The sequence below is a fragment of the Engystomops pustulosus genome, chromosome 8, assembly GCF_040894005.1.
Source record: "Engystomops pustulosus chromosome 8, aEngPut4.maternal, whole genome shotgun sequence".
Lineage (NCBI taxonomy): Eukaryota > Metazoa > Chordata > Amphibia > Anura > Leptodactylidae > Engystomops > Engystomops pustulosus.
This window is the reverse complement of record NC_092418.1, coordinates 63565741-63583218: the sequence shown is the minus strand read 5'-3', so window position 1 is coordinate 63583218 and position 17478 is coordinate 63565741. Positions and strand designations below refer to the sequence as shown.

The 17478-nt window shown below is 40.2% G+C and overlaps 1 protein-coding gene across 3 annotated transcripts in view; it reads right to left on the bottom strand.

Annotated features, from left to right (window-relative positions):
- The window catches only part of PTH2R (parathyroid hormone 2 receptor), a 308425-nt gene that overhangs the window by 14203 nt on the left and 276744 nt on the right, over window positions 1-17478 (bottom strand). For all 3 annotated transcript variants that reach the window (XM_072120997.1, XM_072120998.1, XM_072120999.1), the window contains 2 exons: window positions 9878-9972; window positions 8408-8546 (listed from right to left, as the gene is read on the bottom strand). In XM_072120997.1, coding sequence (XP_071977098.1) covers window positions 8408-8546; window positions 9878-9972 — 234 coding nt within the window. The remainder of the gene's footprint in view (window positions 1-8407; window positions 8547-9877; window positions 9973-17478) is intronic.

The window sequence follows — 17478 nt, the reverse complement described above, 5'->3', positions numbered from 1 at the left end:
GTTGCTTTCTCTCGTAGTTTATAGGTCATTAAACCTACTTAGATTTTTATGTTGCATAACAATACAGAATTAAAATTTGTATATGCAGTAATCGGTCGGCACTCGGTTCCTTTCCCTGGTGCTCGTGGATACATTTTAACAGTATAAAAATGAAAAAATCCCGGCACCTCGAGGTGAAAGCAAAATTCCTCCTTTTATTTTCGGAGCATGTAACAAATCAAGTATACACAAGTCACACAGTAAAACAAGTTTTTTCGGCTCTCCTGAGCCTTCATCAGGAGAGCCAAAAAAACTTGTTTTACTGCGTGACTTGTGTATACTTGATTTGTTACATGCTCCGAAAATAAAAGGAGGAATTTTGCTTTCACCTCGAGGTGCCGGGATTTTTTCATTTTTATAGAATTAAAATTTGTGTTATGCAGAGAAAATGGCTAAAATCATGGATGTCCCCTGAAAATAAACAAAAATGCAACTTTAAACAATAACTTTTGAAAATTCAAAACGTTTCTGTTTTGTAACCCAAAACATAACTACAATTTGCGTGGCTTCACTATTCTCATTTGTTTCAAAGAAGCAATTTGATGGCAACAAGAAACCATGGTTGCCTTTAGTGATGAGTCATTCCTGCAAACTGCAAAATTACAAGGGTTCAACACCCATGAACCTCAGGCCCAAACACAAGTAATTATTCAGAATCAGGGTCCAAGTTCAGGAAAAAATCATGAAGCTTCCAGCCTATGATTGGCTGGGCTGAACATGTGACTCTGCAATATAAGAGCAGGGTCAAACATCCAGATGCCATTTTCCACAGGAGACCGCTAGAAGAGCTAGCTACTCGTCATTGGATCAATCAGGTAAGCAGGGACTTGTGAAACAGCAGCAATTCCCTGGCCAGGGCACTAAGGTGTATAAAAAGATTATTAGGGACGGGTGGAAATCTGAAATAATTGACATATTTTACAGGATCGTACAGTAATACTTGCAAAGATCAGACCTGATGATTAGCATGTACTGCATCATCCAGCAAGATCTTACAGAACTTGCCTGTCTAGTATACAGCAACAGAAAAATCTTAAATTTATTATCAAACATAGCTTGCTTGCCTTTAGACCTGTTACAAAATATTGCTTTTTTTCTACCTCTTTCAGAAAAGTGTGGTTAGTGAGAATACCACACACTAATACATAGTTCAAAGTCCTATTTTCAGAGAATATGTAACTTTTATATCTAGTTCAGAAAAATCCTGTTAAGAGAATATTGCCCGGATCATAAAAGTCTTATTGTCAATGAATAGTGTCCAGTAATGCCTTCATTGTAAAGGTGGTGTCACTGTATTGTTTAATACTGTAGATCTTTTAAAATGAGAGCAGGAATTAAGGGACACGGACATAGCCATGGTGATGGTGTTGCAGGGTGAGGACTTGTTTTATCTCTGCCTGCTCAAAGTTCCGCTGATGCAAGTAGACACCAGGGTCTGCATTGTTTACTGGTAGGCTCCAATAGGCCACACAAAGGCATTGGTTAATTAAATGGCAGACAATGCCTCACCTTCTATGGGATTATCATTTTCATGCTCCTCCTCAGTTGGAAGTGCAGAGCCCTCTACCTCAATCCCCTTTAATGTAGCAAAGCCCTTTCAGCCACAAGTCATGGAGCAGTCAGTCATGCTGTACAATGATTTAACTAGCTGAGAATCTGTGGCCCATCCATCAGCTCTAGACCTAGAGTTGGAAGATTCTATCAGAAGAGACCTGTGATCAGCATAAAGCGCAACTGCCAATGGTTGTGGCTTTTTGAGAAGTGCAGATGGAGAAGGAGGGCAGCGGTGAGGGCTCAGTGGTGGAATAAGTAAGGGGTGATAATGAGGTCCTAGACCCAACATGGGTAAAAGGTACTAATACTTCAGATGAAGCCAAAGGCAGGTGCAGCAGTCAGCTCGTAGCCACATTGTCACCTGCTACTGCCCATTCCTAAGGACCTGAGAAAGACCATCCTACAGGGTATCTGCAGCGTGGCATATTTTGTAACCCAATACAGAACATGAATGTCCTTTGCACACTGAGCCACAAGTCTAGATGGCATGGCCAAAGCCTTAACAATCTGAGTACCTCATGCATGAGACTGTGGTGGCATTGGGTAGCACCTTCAGTAAACGACTGTGAAAGGGAGCGTTATCGGAAGTCATTCCTCCCAACTCCGATCAGGCTATTCAACCAATAAGGCCTAAACAAAAGTAACCTGTGCTCACCCCCTAACCAGTCGCTACAGGTCCGATCCACAGACTGAATGTCAAGCTACCACATTGCTTGTCTTCTTTTTTATTTCCATTCAGCCCCCAGCTTCATTCAATCCCTAAATCATGTAGTGAAAGCAAAAGTTTGACCCCACAAGCTCAGATCCTGAATAGAAGAATTTCCAAATTGCTGGCGTTTGAAATGTTCCCATTTAGGTTGAAGGAGATCGTCAAGGACAGCGTAAAGATTTGCTAGTGGCAGTTTTCCCTCAGTACAGAGTTCCCAGCTGCCAATACTTTTCCTGGCAAGCGGTCCCTGCCCTGAACCAACAGGTTGTGAACAAGATTAAAAGTGCACTGCTCAATGCTTGCAAGTCTCACTCATGTCTGAGAACTCTGTTTCTTGCGCAGGTCTCTGGCTATTACTGACGTCATCGGCTATCTGTACAGGGCACTTCGGCACAGGTGAATGAATACCAACTGAAGGGGTGTGAATAATTAGCGGAGCCGACATCAGCCTGGGCACCTCAGGCTAATTTACATATTATTATAAGATTATTTTTTCACAGTTTCTGGACCCCTGAAAGGGAGCAAAAAATTGCAATAAACTTCCCTAAGGTAGCAGGCATGATTGTGTGGACAGTCTACCTCCAGTAATCTAATGGTAGATGTATTTTAATTACAAAGCATCAGGTGTTGCTTCCAAGGGAACTATAGAAAGCAGTTTTAAGTTCCAGGTGTAGCAGCAAGCACTCACATCTTGCAAAATGGTCAGTTGTTCCACTCTCTCACAAAGTTATCTCAGGATATGTAAAATTACTCTAACTCCAGGCCACACTTACAGACCTGTAATCCAGCAGTGCCTACTACTATACGCGAGATGGATGAGGGGGGAAGCAAAAGACAATAGAAAAAGATGGTAGAAGAAGGAAAAGAGGTATAAAAGAAGGCATGTAGCTATTTGTTTTTCTGTTGAAGCTATTTTATTTTATGTTGAAGTTTGTGTGATATCATAACAAGGTGAGAAAAGAGACGCAAACAAAATAGAAAGAAGCACTAGTCCTAGCCTATACCTATATCTATACATAGTATACCTGGAGTATAACCTGTTTTATTACATTTCACTGGTGTCATGTTTATCATTAAAAGTAATCTTGCATGTTGGTGTGTGTTCCCTGAAATGGGATCTCCTCTTCTTTTACCTTCTAAAGGCCTTGTTTTGCTTGTTTTGGAGAATAGTCTTTAAAAGTTATGCAAATAAGCATTTTGGGCTCCTGTCTACAACACAGAAGCTCCTTTTGGCTCAGTTGTCTGCTAATTATGACATCAATGGCTCTCTAGTTGGAAAAGGGGATGGAGGTATGCAAAATTAGCAGAAGACAGAGCCAGTAGGTGCTAATGTGATGTAATCAGGAGCCCCTGAGGCTCATTTAAATAACTTTAAAGGATGATTTTCTCCAAAACAAGGCATTAGAACAGTGGTCCCCAAACTATGGCCCGCGGACCACATGCGGCCCGCAGACCGTTTTTATCCAGCCCCCGCCGCATCCAGCACTTGGAGCACCAGCGGCTCCGGCTGAGGCCCCTGGTGGGACGCGGCAGTCGGGCAGGAGCCTCCGTCCGTCTGGACAGGAAGCTCCTGCCCGTCACTGAATAGTGCTCGACGCGGCCAATGCGTCCGCTTGAGCACTATTATTACAGGTGGAGCGATGTGGCCAGAAGACAACCCGGGCGCACAATCGCTCCATGAACCTGGATGCGCGGCCGCGTGATGACGTCATCACGCGGCCGCGCACCCCTTCCCGGCCGACAGCAGCCCAAAGAAAGAAGACACGGGAGCCGCTGCCAGAGGTGAGTATAGGGTTTTTTTTTTTAACCAGCAGCAAATGTATTTTGGCGGTCGGGGGCCCTAATATAAAAAATAATCAATTATGGGGGCATATAAAATGATGGTGGAGGAGCAGTAAAGGGAATAATTAATGATGGAGGGGCAGTATAGGGAATAATTAATGATGGAGGAGCAGTGTAGGAAATAATTAAGGAGGAGCAGTGTAGGAAATAATTAATGACGGAGGGGCAGTATGGAAAATAATTAATGATTGAGGGGCAGTATAGGAAATCATTAATGATGGAGGAGCATATAGGAAATAATTAATGATGGAGGGGCAGTGTAGGAAATAATCAATGATGGAGGAACAGTATAGGATATGTGCAGTGTACAGAGCAATTTCTTATTTTTTTTTTTTTTTTTTTAATTTTAGTCCGGCCCTTCAACGGTCTGAGAGGGACCGTGAATGGCCCCCTATGTAAAAAGTTTGGGGACCCCTGCATTAGAAAGAGGACGAATGGATCCTGTTTTACGGAGTGAATTGTGTAAACTTGTGGCAGATTTCCTAAGCCTAAGGGGCCCATAGAATTCATTTTCAAAATCTTTTAACAGTAAATTATGTCTATTATCACCATTTTAAGATCCTGAAACATGTTCTAAACCAACAAATCCCATTAGTGATCAATTCTGACATGATAAATTAATCTGGAGCCCCCTCATTATTCCTGATGGAATTGTATTGTTCTCTAAATCAGAGAAATTTTATTCTAGAAAAGAAATGGAGAGAATTGTGAAAAATTGGGTTTTATTAGTCATGAGGACTAAAAGTTAAAAAGAATTATATTCACTAAGGGAAATTATTCCCCTCAACCTATGACCGACATTTCAACCTAATTTAAAGAAATTGGAATATGCTGCACTATAAACACAGCTCTTTAGAGATTACCTGAAGATTCTTTATCAAAATGGGAAAACTGTGGCCAACTACTCATGAGAGCGGACATACAATTGTTCCTCAAAGCAAAATGATAAGACTTGTTTCCTGCCTGTGGTGTCCATTCTGCATTGCAGTTATTAAAGCTGAGAAGTGTCATATCCTATACAGGGAACACAGATCCTGACAAAGATCTGGTTTATCTGTGAATCTAAAAATATTGTGTAGATTGTGTTACACTTTGGAAATATGTAAATCAGACAGAGTCAGATTAGAACATACCTTATATACTCGAGTATAAGCCTAGTTTTTTAGCACAAAAAAATGTGCTGAAAACCCAAACTCGGCTTATACTCGAGTAAAAAATGTATAGGTTTTACGAGGTTTTTGTGGTAAAATTAGGGGCCTCGGCTTATACTTGGGTCGGCTTATACTCGAGTATATACGGTAACTTAATGAAAATGGTTGGCCAAAATGTTATCCTCCTCCAGCCAATTTTCCTATCTTACGGTAATTACACTTATTATGGCTTTGTTTTCCCCTTTCAGAATTTATAGTTGATACATTGTCAGTTAATTGGTAAATTAAGCAACAGTGGGATGCAATGTTGAGCAATGTATGGACATTGTTATCATATGTTACCTTGTTCCCTGTATGACATCTCTAGTTGCTCTCTGGGATTGTCCTGATGAACACTGCAAGGTTGTGAGTAATTTTGCAAATGGCTGAATGTTTCCTTTGATAGCTCTATATTGTACATCTCTTCTACAGTTTCCTGCTCATCCCCCTTGATAGCATTGGCTTTACCATGTGCCAGGCAGGAGTATTTTTCAGCCAGTTTGTAATGCCTTTATAATGGATGAGGGTCAGGACATGGGGGAAGCCCATTGGCTAAGATGTAAAGGCTTGCCACTTCACCTTCAAATTGAAAGCTGGTGTTTAAAGTTTCCAGGGACGCAATGGGACTTATTTACTAAGGTCCTGCGGTCGCATTTCCGTCGGGTTTTCCGAAGTTTTTGGGGATCGCATGGCATGCGATCAGGTTGTGTCGCAATCGTGCCGGCTTTCACGCGACAAAAATGGGGGGGGGGGGGGGTTGGGAACCGATGGACGATCAGACGAATTCAGACTACGTGCAGGATTTAACAAGTCAAATTGTGTCGCAAGACATGCGCTCACATACACCAGGAAGAAGGTGAACTCCAGCGGACCTGAGCGGGATCTCGGGCGCACAATCTTGGTGAATTGCAGAAGACTTCATCCTCATAGGATAACGCACTTCAGGGATCACGCAGGGACCAGGTAAGTAAATGTTCCCCAATGTTTTATGGCTATGGCAGAAGGGCCAGAGAAAGCTCTATATAATGCAAGACATCATTTTCTTGTGAATACTCTCTCCCATTGATTGTTTATTTTGAATTGTAAAAGACTGTTTTAGCATGGTGAGAGTAATTTTTCCTTATCTTACTTTCTGGTTAATGGCTGTTTGAAATGGCACAAGGATGAAGACCTTTTGTTTCTTGAAGTCCACCTTCCCTTAATATTTTTAAACCAATTCTATGCTGCTGTTCTGTGAAACACAGTATGCAGGGCTGGAATATCATGTGGGCTTCAAGGACACGTGCCTCGAGGCCCCCACCTGTTTACTACCAAGGCCTCCACCAGTAGCAATATCTTTATTTAGCATGCATCAATGGTGCCGCTGTGTATTGCAACCAGAGGGTGAGAGACAGCTGACTTTCTCTACAAGCGATGCACAGCGGCACCACCACCGCATGCTAAGCACAGACATTGCTGCTCGTGACTCTGGGAGTGATACGCAGTGACACATTCCCAGGGCCACAAGACTAGTGTACAGTGAGGAGACCCCAATCCTTCAGTGACTTCACACTCCCAGGGTCACATGACTAGTGGATAGTGAGTAGAAGGACATGTATGTATGTATGTATGTATGTATGTATGTATGTATGTATGGTCCAATCAGTGGGGGGTCTCTAACAGATTTTGCACCCAGGTGCCTCCCACCAACTTTAATCTGATCCTGTTAATATCCCCTTGTTTTGTGGTATATTGAAATAAAAGAATCTACCTAGGTGCAGTTATAGAGTACATCTGATTCCCAGCAAATGATTCAAACCTTATGCAACCATTTGGAGTAAGGACATATTCATGTTCTCTTGATGCAGGTTTTGTTGCAGATCATAAAAGCATATATATGTTACTTCTATGCTTTTTTTAGGGTTTAGCTTCAATAAATGTTTTAATAAAGATGAACAATTATTTTTAATAATTGCATGCAGGAATAAACTAGGCTGCTTGTATGCAGATGAGATCTGGTTTTTGCTATGGCTTAGCTGTTCTTTGGCCCACTGTCAAAGCCATTAAATCTTGTGCTTGATCAGATATTTTTATCCTTTTATCAGTATTTAGGTGATGTGGGGAATTGCTCTGGTAGTTGACTGGTAGCAGTGCAGGAAGCAGTGACACACGCAGGTTTAAAGTCCAATTTAAGTGTTTATTCACACTTGCAAAACAGAACACAACTTCAGCCTTGGCTTAGGCACATGCAAAAACATTACAAAAGTAATTCCTGCCCGGCTAGGCGCTGTCTAATACATTTGGAGGACCCTAGCTATCCGGCTACAAGGCTGCCTGGCACCCGCTCTTGGCCAGCAGCAAGACAGGAGACCCTTAGTTACCTTTGCTGTGAGAATGCAATCTCGCTTTCAGCTCTCCAGGTAGGGCCTCTCCTACTGCTTCTGGCCTGCAGACTAAATCAGGCCCTAACGAGGCCTGTGACCCGCACCTGTGGGCAATTCACAAACCCAGGACCGAAGCCCGGGTGGAGTAGGAGTCCCACTGCCAGCCTACCCCTACTCCATAATAAGCATGCCCAGTACGGACATTACAAATGTGTCTGTGTTATCTAGGCCAACACAGACAAAACAGACTATTCCTGCTTATCATGTCTGCATTAACCCTTGGGTTACTGCAGACAAACCCAGGGCTTTTACCACATGCATTTCATCTGCCTGTAGGACAGATAGCGGTTTTCCCACACAATACCTCTTACTTTCTCACAGTGAACAATAGATACAATATTATTAAGATAATTTAGGATTTGTGTTATTTTTATTCCTGCACCACTCTGTAGAGGTTTTATTATATTTCTTGTGTAGTCTTGTTAAAAGCGCTTAAGTCAAATTATTTTTCTAATACTGTATATTCAAGATTATAGGAATCTTTTGAAGGGATACTTTACTGTATTTTACTGAAGTAATGCATCAGTTCACCAGTATAAAAAGTTGATGCATTGATTAGATAGAAAGAGGAAGATATCAAAGACAGCAATTTTGAGATACTGAATATATTTTATAAGAAAACTGTAGATATTTTATTGCAGATTACGTACCTGAAATGAGTTAAAGAACAGTTCAAAGTGCATTCGAATTTCCCAAGCTAAACCAGTGAAAGTGTGTGGTAAACAAACAAACACTATATAATGGACACCAAAGACCAGGATGAGAACTAATGTGGATTTTGCCAGCTTCCTAAGAGAAAAATAAAGCAAGCAATAAAAAAAATTAAATATTCAATAAGAAAAAAATTTTCCAACTTTTTTAGTCTTTTTTTAATATTTTGTACCTTGGAAGATGCAAACAAGATGAATCTATAAACAAACGTACAGCCAATATAACAGTGAAGGAGACACAGTGCCAACTCACCCATATGGGAAATAGTTATTAGACCTCTATCCTTTACTATTGATTTGGCTGTTGTGTTTCTGATTAATCCTTAATACACTAGCAACAATAGCAATCAGTACTAACACATAGGCTTCATCGACTATATTAAAACCTTTTACTTTCCTTAGTGCCCTCAAAATTTATGTGGATTACATCCCTTATTTTGGTTGTTTGATGACTGTCTGTTTCCTATGTATGTGGATAGCATCATGTATTAATCTGTGAATCACTTCTAATGTATTCTGATATTGTAAAACACAGTTATCATTTTGTTCTATTATGCGATTAAAATGGCTTATTGTTTGTAATAGGGATTAACAACGGCTTTTTATTAATTTAATCAGGATCATGGAAATATTTACAGAAAGTAGAAACATTGGAACACAATGTATTTTATTTTAGTTCCGAGTTCAGAGCAGCCGTATAACTAGAAGAAATGTTGTTTCCAATTGCAATTTCTATGTACCGTAGGTTAAAAGATCACTCAGATCAGTTACTATGAAGAATCCTTACTCTTAGTCCAGCATCTCTCATTAAATGCCTGGTAGAACTGAGCAGATAATTTCCTGGAAACAAATGCTAGTTGTAACCTCCCTTGGGGGTCTATTCATTGATCTTTCAAAAAAACTAGTTCTGTAACCCTCTTGGTATTACCAGCTATAATGTGTTATTAACATTGGCTTGTTAACAAGATAATAAATGCCATTAAGTGGGTTCCTGAAATATTAATTGTAGCTTTTGACACGACCATTACCATTAGTGTAAATGTCTCCTATTGTCAACACTTGAAGTCAAGGGTGAACGATGAAAGACATGAATACAAGGTATTATTTGTCTGCTGATTTACACTTCAATAGTCCTCCAAGTGTCATTCGGTGTAGAAATGTACAGTCATTTTATGGATATATATATGGTGTTATAGATAGATATTACAAAATATGTACTACTAAGTTATTGTTTTAAGTTAAAAAAATAATTGCCAAATGGAAAAAAAATAAACATAATTTTATGATTGATACTTGACATAAAACATCCAGCACCTATCAATAGTTCAGGCATTTCTGTTAGCAATATTTTTAGTAAATATTAAGAGAAAATAATGCACAAAATTTAAGAATCGGGTGCAACAGTTCTACCTGTATTGTCTCCTGGCATCATAACCAACTGCATTTGATTCCCAGATTTTTGTTGCAAGGACCCTCACAGTATTCAAGAACAAAATGAAATTTAGCTGAAAACATAAAAAGAAAATCAAATATTAATATTGTCGATAAAGGCAACTTGGTTGGTGAAAACCAAAGGCTGAGTTCAAATAATATTAATAATTCCATAAATAGCGCACACAGATTACACAGCACTACACAGAGCTTGCCAAATCGGTCACAGCATAGGACCCTTCATCAGGCTTGGTATTTCTGAAGTGGCAGATTTTATACACAATGAACAGAGAAGTGATGCAAAAAATTATAAACAAAAAGTAAAGAAAAGGGGTCCTATTAGATTACTAATAGGTCCTATAATTAGATTTCTTGGGCATTGTGATAGTTTATTGCGGAGTCTATGATGACCCCATTATATCATGATAACATTTGTTAGATGTTGTAGGGGAAGTAGTGTAGTAGCGGAGGTACAAACTTCATATCCATGGTATTATGGGCAGGACTACAGAAGTTTTTGGTAGCAGGTAGATGTAAGGACATGTCAACCCCCCCCCCCCCCAACATGTCCTTTAAAACGTATGGCAAATAATGTCATGCGGGGTCGGACTTTGAGGTCTAAGGCCCACCGGTGAAATTGATTCTGGGGGCTCATCTATTGCTACATGGAAATATTGCATGCCTAATGTTTAACACATGCATTAATTAATCAGTGTTAACATTTATGTAAACAAAAAACAACTATTAATGAAATGTAAATGCAAATGTTAACAGTTGATTAATTAGACAAATCTCTCTTAAGCTGTTGCAAATTAATGTGTTAAACATCATGTGACGACACGCTCACTGCTTGTAGCTTTGTTAAACTTTTCTTTTTATGTACAATCAAAGCCATCAATACATAAGGCATGACTCCATGCATCATAAAGATAAAGAGAATATAAATAATAAATATAAATATAACGCAAGGCCAACCCAGTGGGTGGTCTTGACCCAATTGCTATATTTCCACAGAAATGCTTTTGATTGGTAATGAGCACCCAGAGTTTTGAATTGTTTATATGCTAAACAGTAGGTGTTCATTACTGGTCACATTTTTTTTAGAAAAAAAAAAAATTATATATACCGTATATTCTGGCGTATAAGACAACTTTTGAAGACTGAAAAATCTTCTGTCTGGTCTGGGGTCGTCTTATGCGCCGGTAATGTTTCTGAACTTTCAGAAATTGACACCAGTTCGTGACCACTCGCCGTGTATTCACGGCGGCAGTGGGAAAGCGCTGCATGGAGAGGGCTCACGGGACCCTCTCCATAGCCGGTAAGTCTTTGCTGCATATTGCAGCAAAGGCTTACAGGTAACACCCGCGATCGGTGCTGCAGGCAGCCTCAAAAAGATAGCGATCCATCTCCATGTTAGCCTCGGGTCTTCCGAAGACCTGAGGCTATTTCGTTTTAACCCCTTCATTACAATGTGCTGATAGCACATTGTAATGAATGAGGAAAATCCCCATATACTGTCATACTGTAGTATGGCAGTATATGATAGGATCGATCAGACAACCTAGGGTTAAAGTACCCTGGGGAGTCTGAAAAATAGTATAAATAAAAATAAAAAAAAGTTAAAAAAAAAAATTATAATAAAAAAACCTAAAATTTCAAATCACCCCCCTTTCCCTAGAACTGACATAAATATAAATAAACAGTAAAATTCATAAACACATCAGGTATCGGCGCGATCGAAAATGCCCGATCTATCAAAATATGATAACGGTTTTTCAATGCATTTAACCCCGTAACGGAAAATAGCGCCCAAAGTCGAAAATGGCACTTTTTTGCCATTTTGAAAAATATAAAAAAATCTATAAAAAGTGATCAAAAGGTCGTACAGTCCTAAAAATGATATCATTGAAAATTATTATCAAATTTCTCAAAAAATGACACCAGCCACAGCTCCGTACAACAAAGTATAAAAAGACCTGGCAGTCCCCCTAGCAGTACAGACAGGATCCATTCCTTTTTCTTTGAAAGGATATCTTATCACTATTTTTGAGAGTTTGATTTCCATCTTGATTTGAAGGGAATATTTTATAGTAGTAAAGTGAGTGGCAAGCAACTGTGTTCAGTCCTTGAAAACTTTGATTGTGCACTAGTTGGATTCCATGGATGGAGAACTGTGTCCAAGATGGGAGTCCTTGCATTATATTGAAATTTGTATAATATAATGCAATTTGGCTCAGCTGTTCCACTAGTAACAAATGTCGCAGCGGAAATCGAGTCTCATCAGACCAGGCAACGTTTTTCCAATCTTCTACTGTCCAATTTCGATGACCTTGTGCAAATTGTAGCCTCAGTTTCCTGTTCTTAGCTGAAAGGAGTGGCACCCGGTGTGGTCTTCTGCTGCTGTAGCCCATCTGCCTCAAAGTTCGACGTACTATGCGTTCAGAGATCCCCTTCTGCCTACCTTGGTTGTAACGGGTGGCGATTTGAGTCACTGTTGCCTTTCTATCAGCTCGAACCAGTCTGCCCATTCTCCTCTGACCTCTGGCATCAATAAGGCATTTCCGCCCACAGAACTGCCGCTCACTGGATGTTTTTTCTTTTTCGGACCATTCTCTGTAAACCCTAGAGATGGTTGTGCGTGAAAATCCCAGTAGATCAGCAGTTTCTGAAATACTCAGACCAGCCCTTCTGGCACCAACAACCATGCCACGTTCAAAGGCACTCAAATCGCCTTTCTTCCCCATACTGATGCTCGGTTTGAACTGCAGGAGATTGCCTTGACCATGTCTACATGCCTAAATGCCGCCATGTGATTGGCTGATTAGAAATGAAGTGTTAACGAGCAGTTGGACAGGTGTACCTAATAAAGTGGCCGATGAGTGTATGTGATGTATAATTGTTGTATCTGTAATACGTATATTCTGTATGTGTATACAATGTATAGTGTCTCTATATACTGTTTGTGTGTATATATGCTGTATGTTTGTATTTGGCACTGTATTTGAATTTATATTCTCTTTATGTGCGCATGAGTGTATAAATGTGTAATAGTAACTTGCATGTGTGAGTAAACATGTATCTTTTTTAAGTGGAAAGGGCATCCCCATGCAGAAGCCTGCTATGGGGCGCACTGCCTCTCCTAGTAACGCCACTGTCTGCATCATATTTGCCTAGGATGCAAGTACTGCAGTCCATGACACTATGCTAGGTCCCTGACACCAACTATCATGTAGTCCCGTTTTACAGGCCAAGCATGTCAGGTGCTGGCAGAATAAGCCTGCCGCTTTAATAGACTTATCTGACAATTGTATACTAATCATAGATTAATTGTCATGGGATAAAGTGACTAGAAAGCAAAATCAGTTTTGATCAGAATTACTGTGAATTATCTGCCACAAAAGCACTGCCAGGTCATGCACAGCAACAGAGTGGCATTATATACTACTGATTTTAACTAATGTGTAAAAAGCCACTGGCTCTTGTGCAGTTTGCCTCACTAATGTGCAAAGTGTGCCAATTTATTGATTACTGGAGCTCGGTTTTTGAAAATCTGGCGCAACTAACTTTTATTTTGGTGCACCTTTAACATGGATCATGCGACACATCTTTGTTGAGTTGCAGTAAATAAATGTGGCCCAAAGTCCACCCGGCACCTGAACACCGATTTTAGGTGTACAACTTTACTTTTCTAGTGCGCAAACTGGCGCAAATATTGTATCGCCTTCTAGTTTTTGTTTCTTTCACGGTCTGGTGTGGTGGCATCATCCAGAAAAACGACTTTGAAGTAAGATGTAAATTGGTTGTATGAAGTCAAAGAGGAGGAGAGTTTAACACTGAAGTTAGGGTGAGGAGCTCTTAAGTCTCCTCCTTTGTGCTTGACATGATGCATTGGACTTCAGGAAATCTGGTTAATGACATTTCTGGATGCAGGACCATTAATTACAGGGGCTTTCTTAGAAAGAGAGAGCTTGACTTCAGTGTTAAAATCTCCGCCTCCTTTGCTTTATTCAATCAATTTACATCTCACTAAAAGTAAATTTTCTGGATGATACCATCATACCATACCATGAAAGAAACCCTGGAATCTGGAAGGTGTTAAGCTGCTTGGTAACCTACTGGTCGGGGTTTATTACAGGTCAATTTCTGCTAACAAGTTCACTTTAATGACGTGGCCTGAAAAAGCTCTAGTGACTGGGCGTTTGTAGTGAATTTTCATATGCGACGCTTTAAGGGCCATACCTTTTTTTTGCGTACTACCTTAAAATTTTTGCTGTGTTTTTTTATGGACACATAGTGGTAGTTAAAACATAATAAAAGTTTTTGATCTTTTTTCAATTTTAGTTTTATTTGGGGTTAAAAGTGGAAAAAAGGCTTTTTTCTAACATATAGTGCATATTTTTTTCATTTAAAAATTAACTCAAAATGAACTATTGATGAATTTTATTTTGGTAGTTTTTTGATATATAATGTGTATAGTCTTAGGCAAACAGGGTGACTATGGTGAGGTTTTCTATAGTGTAGGCTGAAATTTATTTTAATGAATATTTATGATTTATATGTGTTTTTACTTTGTATGAGATCATAAAAGACCTCTGGGGGACATTTTCAAAGTTTTGTAAAAGGAGCAAAAAAATTTCTCCTGTAAGTGAGGCATCTATAAGAGCCGCAGTTACAGGGGAAAATGACCACCTGTGACTGATGATGCTGATCAGAGGTGTTCTGGCTCTGATTAGCCCCAAAAGCCCTGGTTAACCCCATTTAGTCCCGGCGGTCATGTGACCACTGAGTCTATAAATGTGGTGCCAGTGCCGACTCTGCTCCTCTATCCATTGCACTACTTTAGCGCAATGCTGTGAGGAGTAGACAAGGGAGAAGCGGTAACAAACTCTCCGACTAGCAAGGGGAGCAGTAAAAAACTGCAATGATGGGCAGAGAGGTTTTAGAGATAAGCCCTGAGATAAGGGGTTGTCTGGAGGTGAAAAAACATGGCTACATTCTTACAAAAACGGAACCGTATTTGACCATGGCATGTTCTGGCATTGCAATTCTGCTGCATACCAATTCATGAAATTGGGTTAAATTATTGGCACAAACCATGGCCAGGTGTGGCACTATTTTTGGAAGAAAGCGTCCATGTTTTTTCCCTCAGACAACCATTGTAAAGACAAGACAGAATCCAGCTAGAGTACACACATTGCAACTTCACAGATAACAAGGTATACTTTATCCACAGAAACATCTCCTTTAGGCTGCATTCACACAGCTGTTGGGGGACGTATATAGGGCCAATGTATAAACGTCGTATACTTCCCCGTAGGCCGGCAATGGGCACACGGCACCATACATAGCGGCACGGTGCAGCACATGTGGCGCACTGTACCGTTCTGTAACCAGGGAAAGGATAGAAATGTCCTATCTTTCTGCTTAATAAGGTGGCGACATGTTCGTCTGAATGAAGCCTAAGCTCAATATGTTTTTTCCCAGCCACAATAATACTTAATCAGTCATTAGCATCAAAAAGGCATGCACTAGTCTAGGTTATATTAGTTGAATGACTCCATAAGCTCTCCTCCTCCTCCTCCTCTCCATATGTTAATAGAACTTTATAAAAATATTAGTGTAGTGTGGTTAATTATAAAAGCTATAAATCTATATTAATTGGCCGCATGTGTTTGTGTAGGCCTCATAACTAGATGCAAGCTTGTTACAAGTTAAGTGCAAAGATACTAAATGATTTTACTAATCAGTACATGACATTTTTTTCAGGAGCTTTTACGCAAATTGCTTACATTCAGAATTTTAAAACCAGCCACTAATATCCATTAAATTTAAATATTCCATCACTGCTAAAGGCGGCTTTAAAAGCGGCACCCTTTTATATGTGGGCATTAATGGATGTCATGGCACAATGGTTTATTACTAATTAACCCTTTTACATACTAAATCAATATAATTTCTGTAGAAACGTAAAATCTAATTATTTGAAACTCTGCTTACAGAAATAGGTATGAGCCAAATGAATTCCTGCACAATGTGCAGGTGTATGTTCTTGTTTTAAAATACTTGTGAGAGCATTGACCTGTGTATAATAAGGTGCCCTCAAAACTGAAAGTGTGCCAATGTAGGAGAACATTTTAATATAGCCAGTATAATTTAGCTTGACCCCACAAATTACTTTGATCTCACAATGTACGTGTATAAAATAGAAATCTATAGTTCTAAGGTTGATTTAACATGAGTCTTCCATCTGAGAAATACTGTATAGTCCATATGCCAGTCACATTTTCTAGCCAACCACAGCTTAGACAAATGAACTCCATTTGTCATAAAATGTAGTAAAACATTGAGTTCTGATTTTCAACTGTACTAGTTTAGAAGTTAATTGTATAATAACTCTGAAACATTGTAGGTTATTAACCAACTTGGCCTAGAATTCTGCCGTCATTCATATCAAAAAAATGTCTAAAAATGTTATCAAGTTCTTTTCTTGACACTTTCCCAACTAGTATGACTAAGGGGACCCGTCCTCTTAAAAGGGGTATGAGTTTGAGGTAAAAAAATCTGTGCGCCAAACAAAAACATTGGACCAACTAAAAGATGCAGCTTTATCAACAGTCATAAATCTGGTACGGCAGCAGACTACTCTTGTATAACTCTGTACTGGCATATCAAGCGAGACATTAATGTATTTCCCTCAAAGAGTTTGGTTTACATGTTTGCTGTCCAATAAATAAGTCCGACACATACATTGCGTCTTTCGGTTGTGTAAAACCTATATTTAATGGATTAGCATATATACTTGAGTATAAGCCGACTCAAGCATAAGCCTAGGATGGGAAATTCCACAGCCTCCAATCAGTTTATAACTAGCCAGTCCCCTTTCCCCTAGTATATAGCTAGCCCATGCCCTCTAGTATATAGCCAGCCAGCCCATACCCACAGTATATAACGTGCAGCCCCTGCCTCCAATATATAGCGTGCAGCCCCTGCCTCCAATATATAGCGTGCAGCCCCTGCCTCCAATATATAGCGTGCAGCCCCTGCCTCCAATATATAGCGTGCAGCCCCTGCCTCCAATATATAGCGTGCAGCCCCTGCCTCCAATATATAGCGTGCAGCCCCTGCCTCCAATATATAGCGTGCAGCCCCTGCCTCCAATATATAGCGTGCAGCCCCTGCCTCCAATATATAGCGTGCAGCCCCTGCCTCCAATATATAGCGTGCAGCCCCTGCCTCCAATATATAGCGTGCAGCCCCTGCCTCCAATATATAGCGTGCAGCCCCTGCCTCCAATATATAGCGTGCAGCCCCTGCCTCCAATATATAGCGTGCAGCCCCTGCCTCCAATATATAGCGTGCAGCCCCTGCCTCCAATATATAGCGTGCAGCCCCTGCCTCCAATATATAGCGTGCAGCCCCTGCCTCCAATATATAGCGTGCAGCCCCTGCCTCCAATATATAGCATGCAGCCTCTGTCTAAAATATATAGCCTGCAACCCCTGCCTCCAATATGTTGCCAGCATCCCCTGCCCCCAATATATGACTAGCAGGTTCTCCCGCTGTATATAGCCAGCACCCTC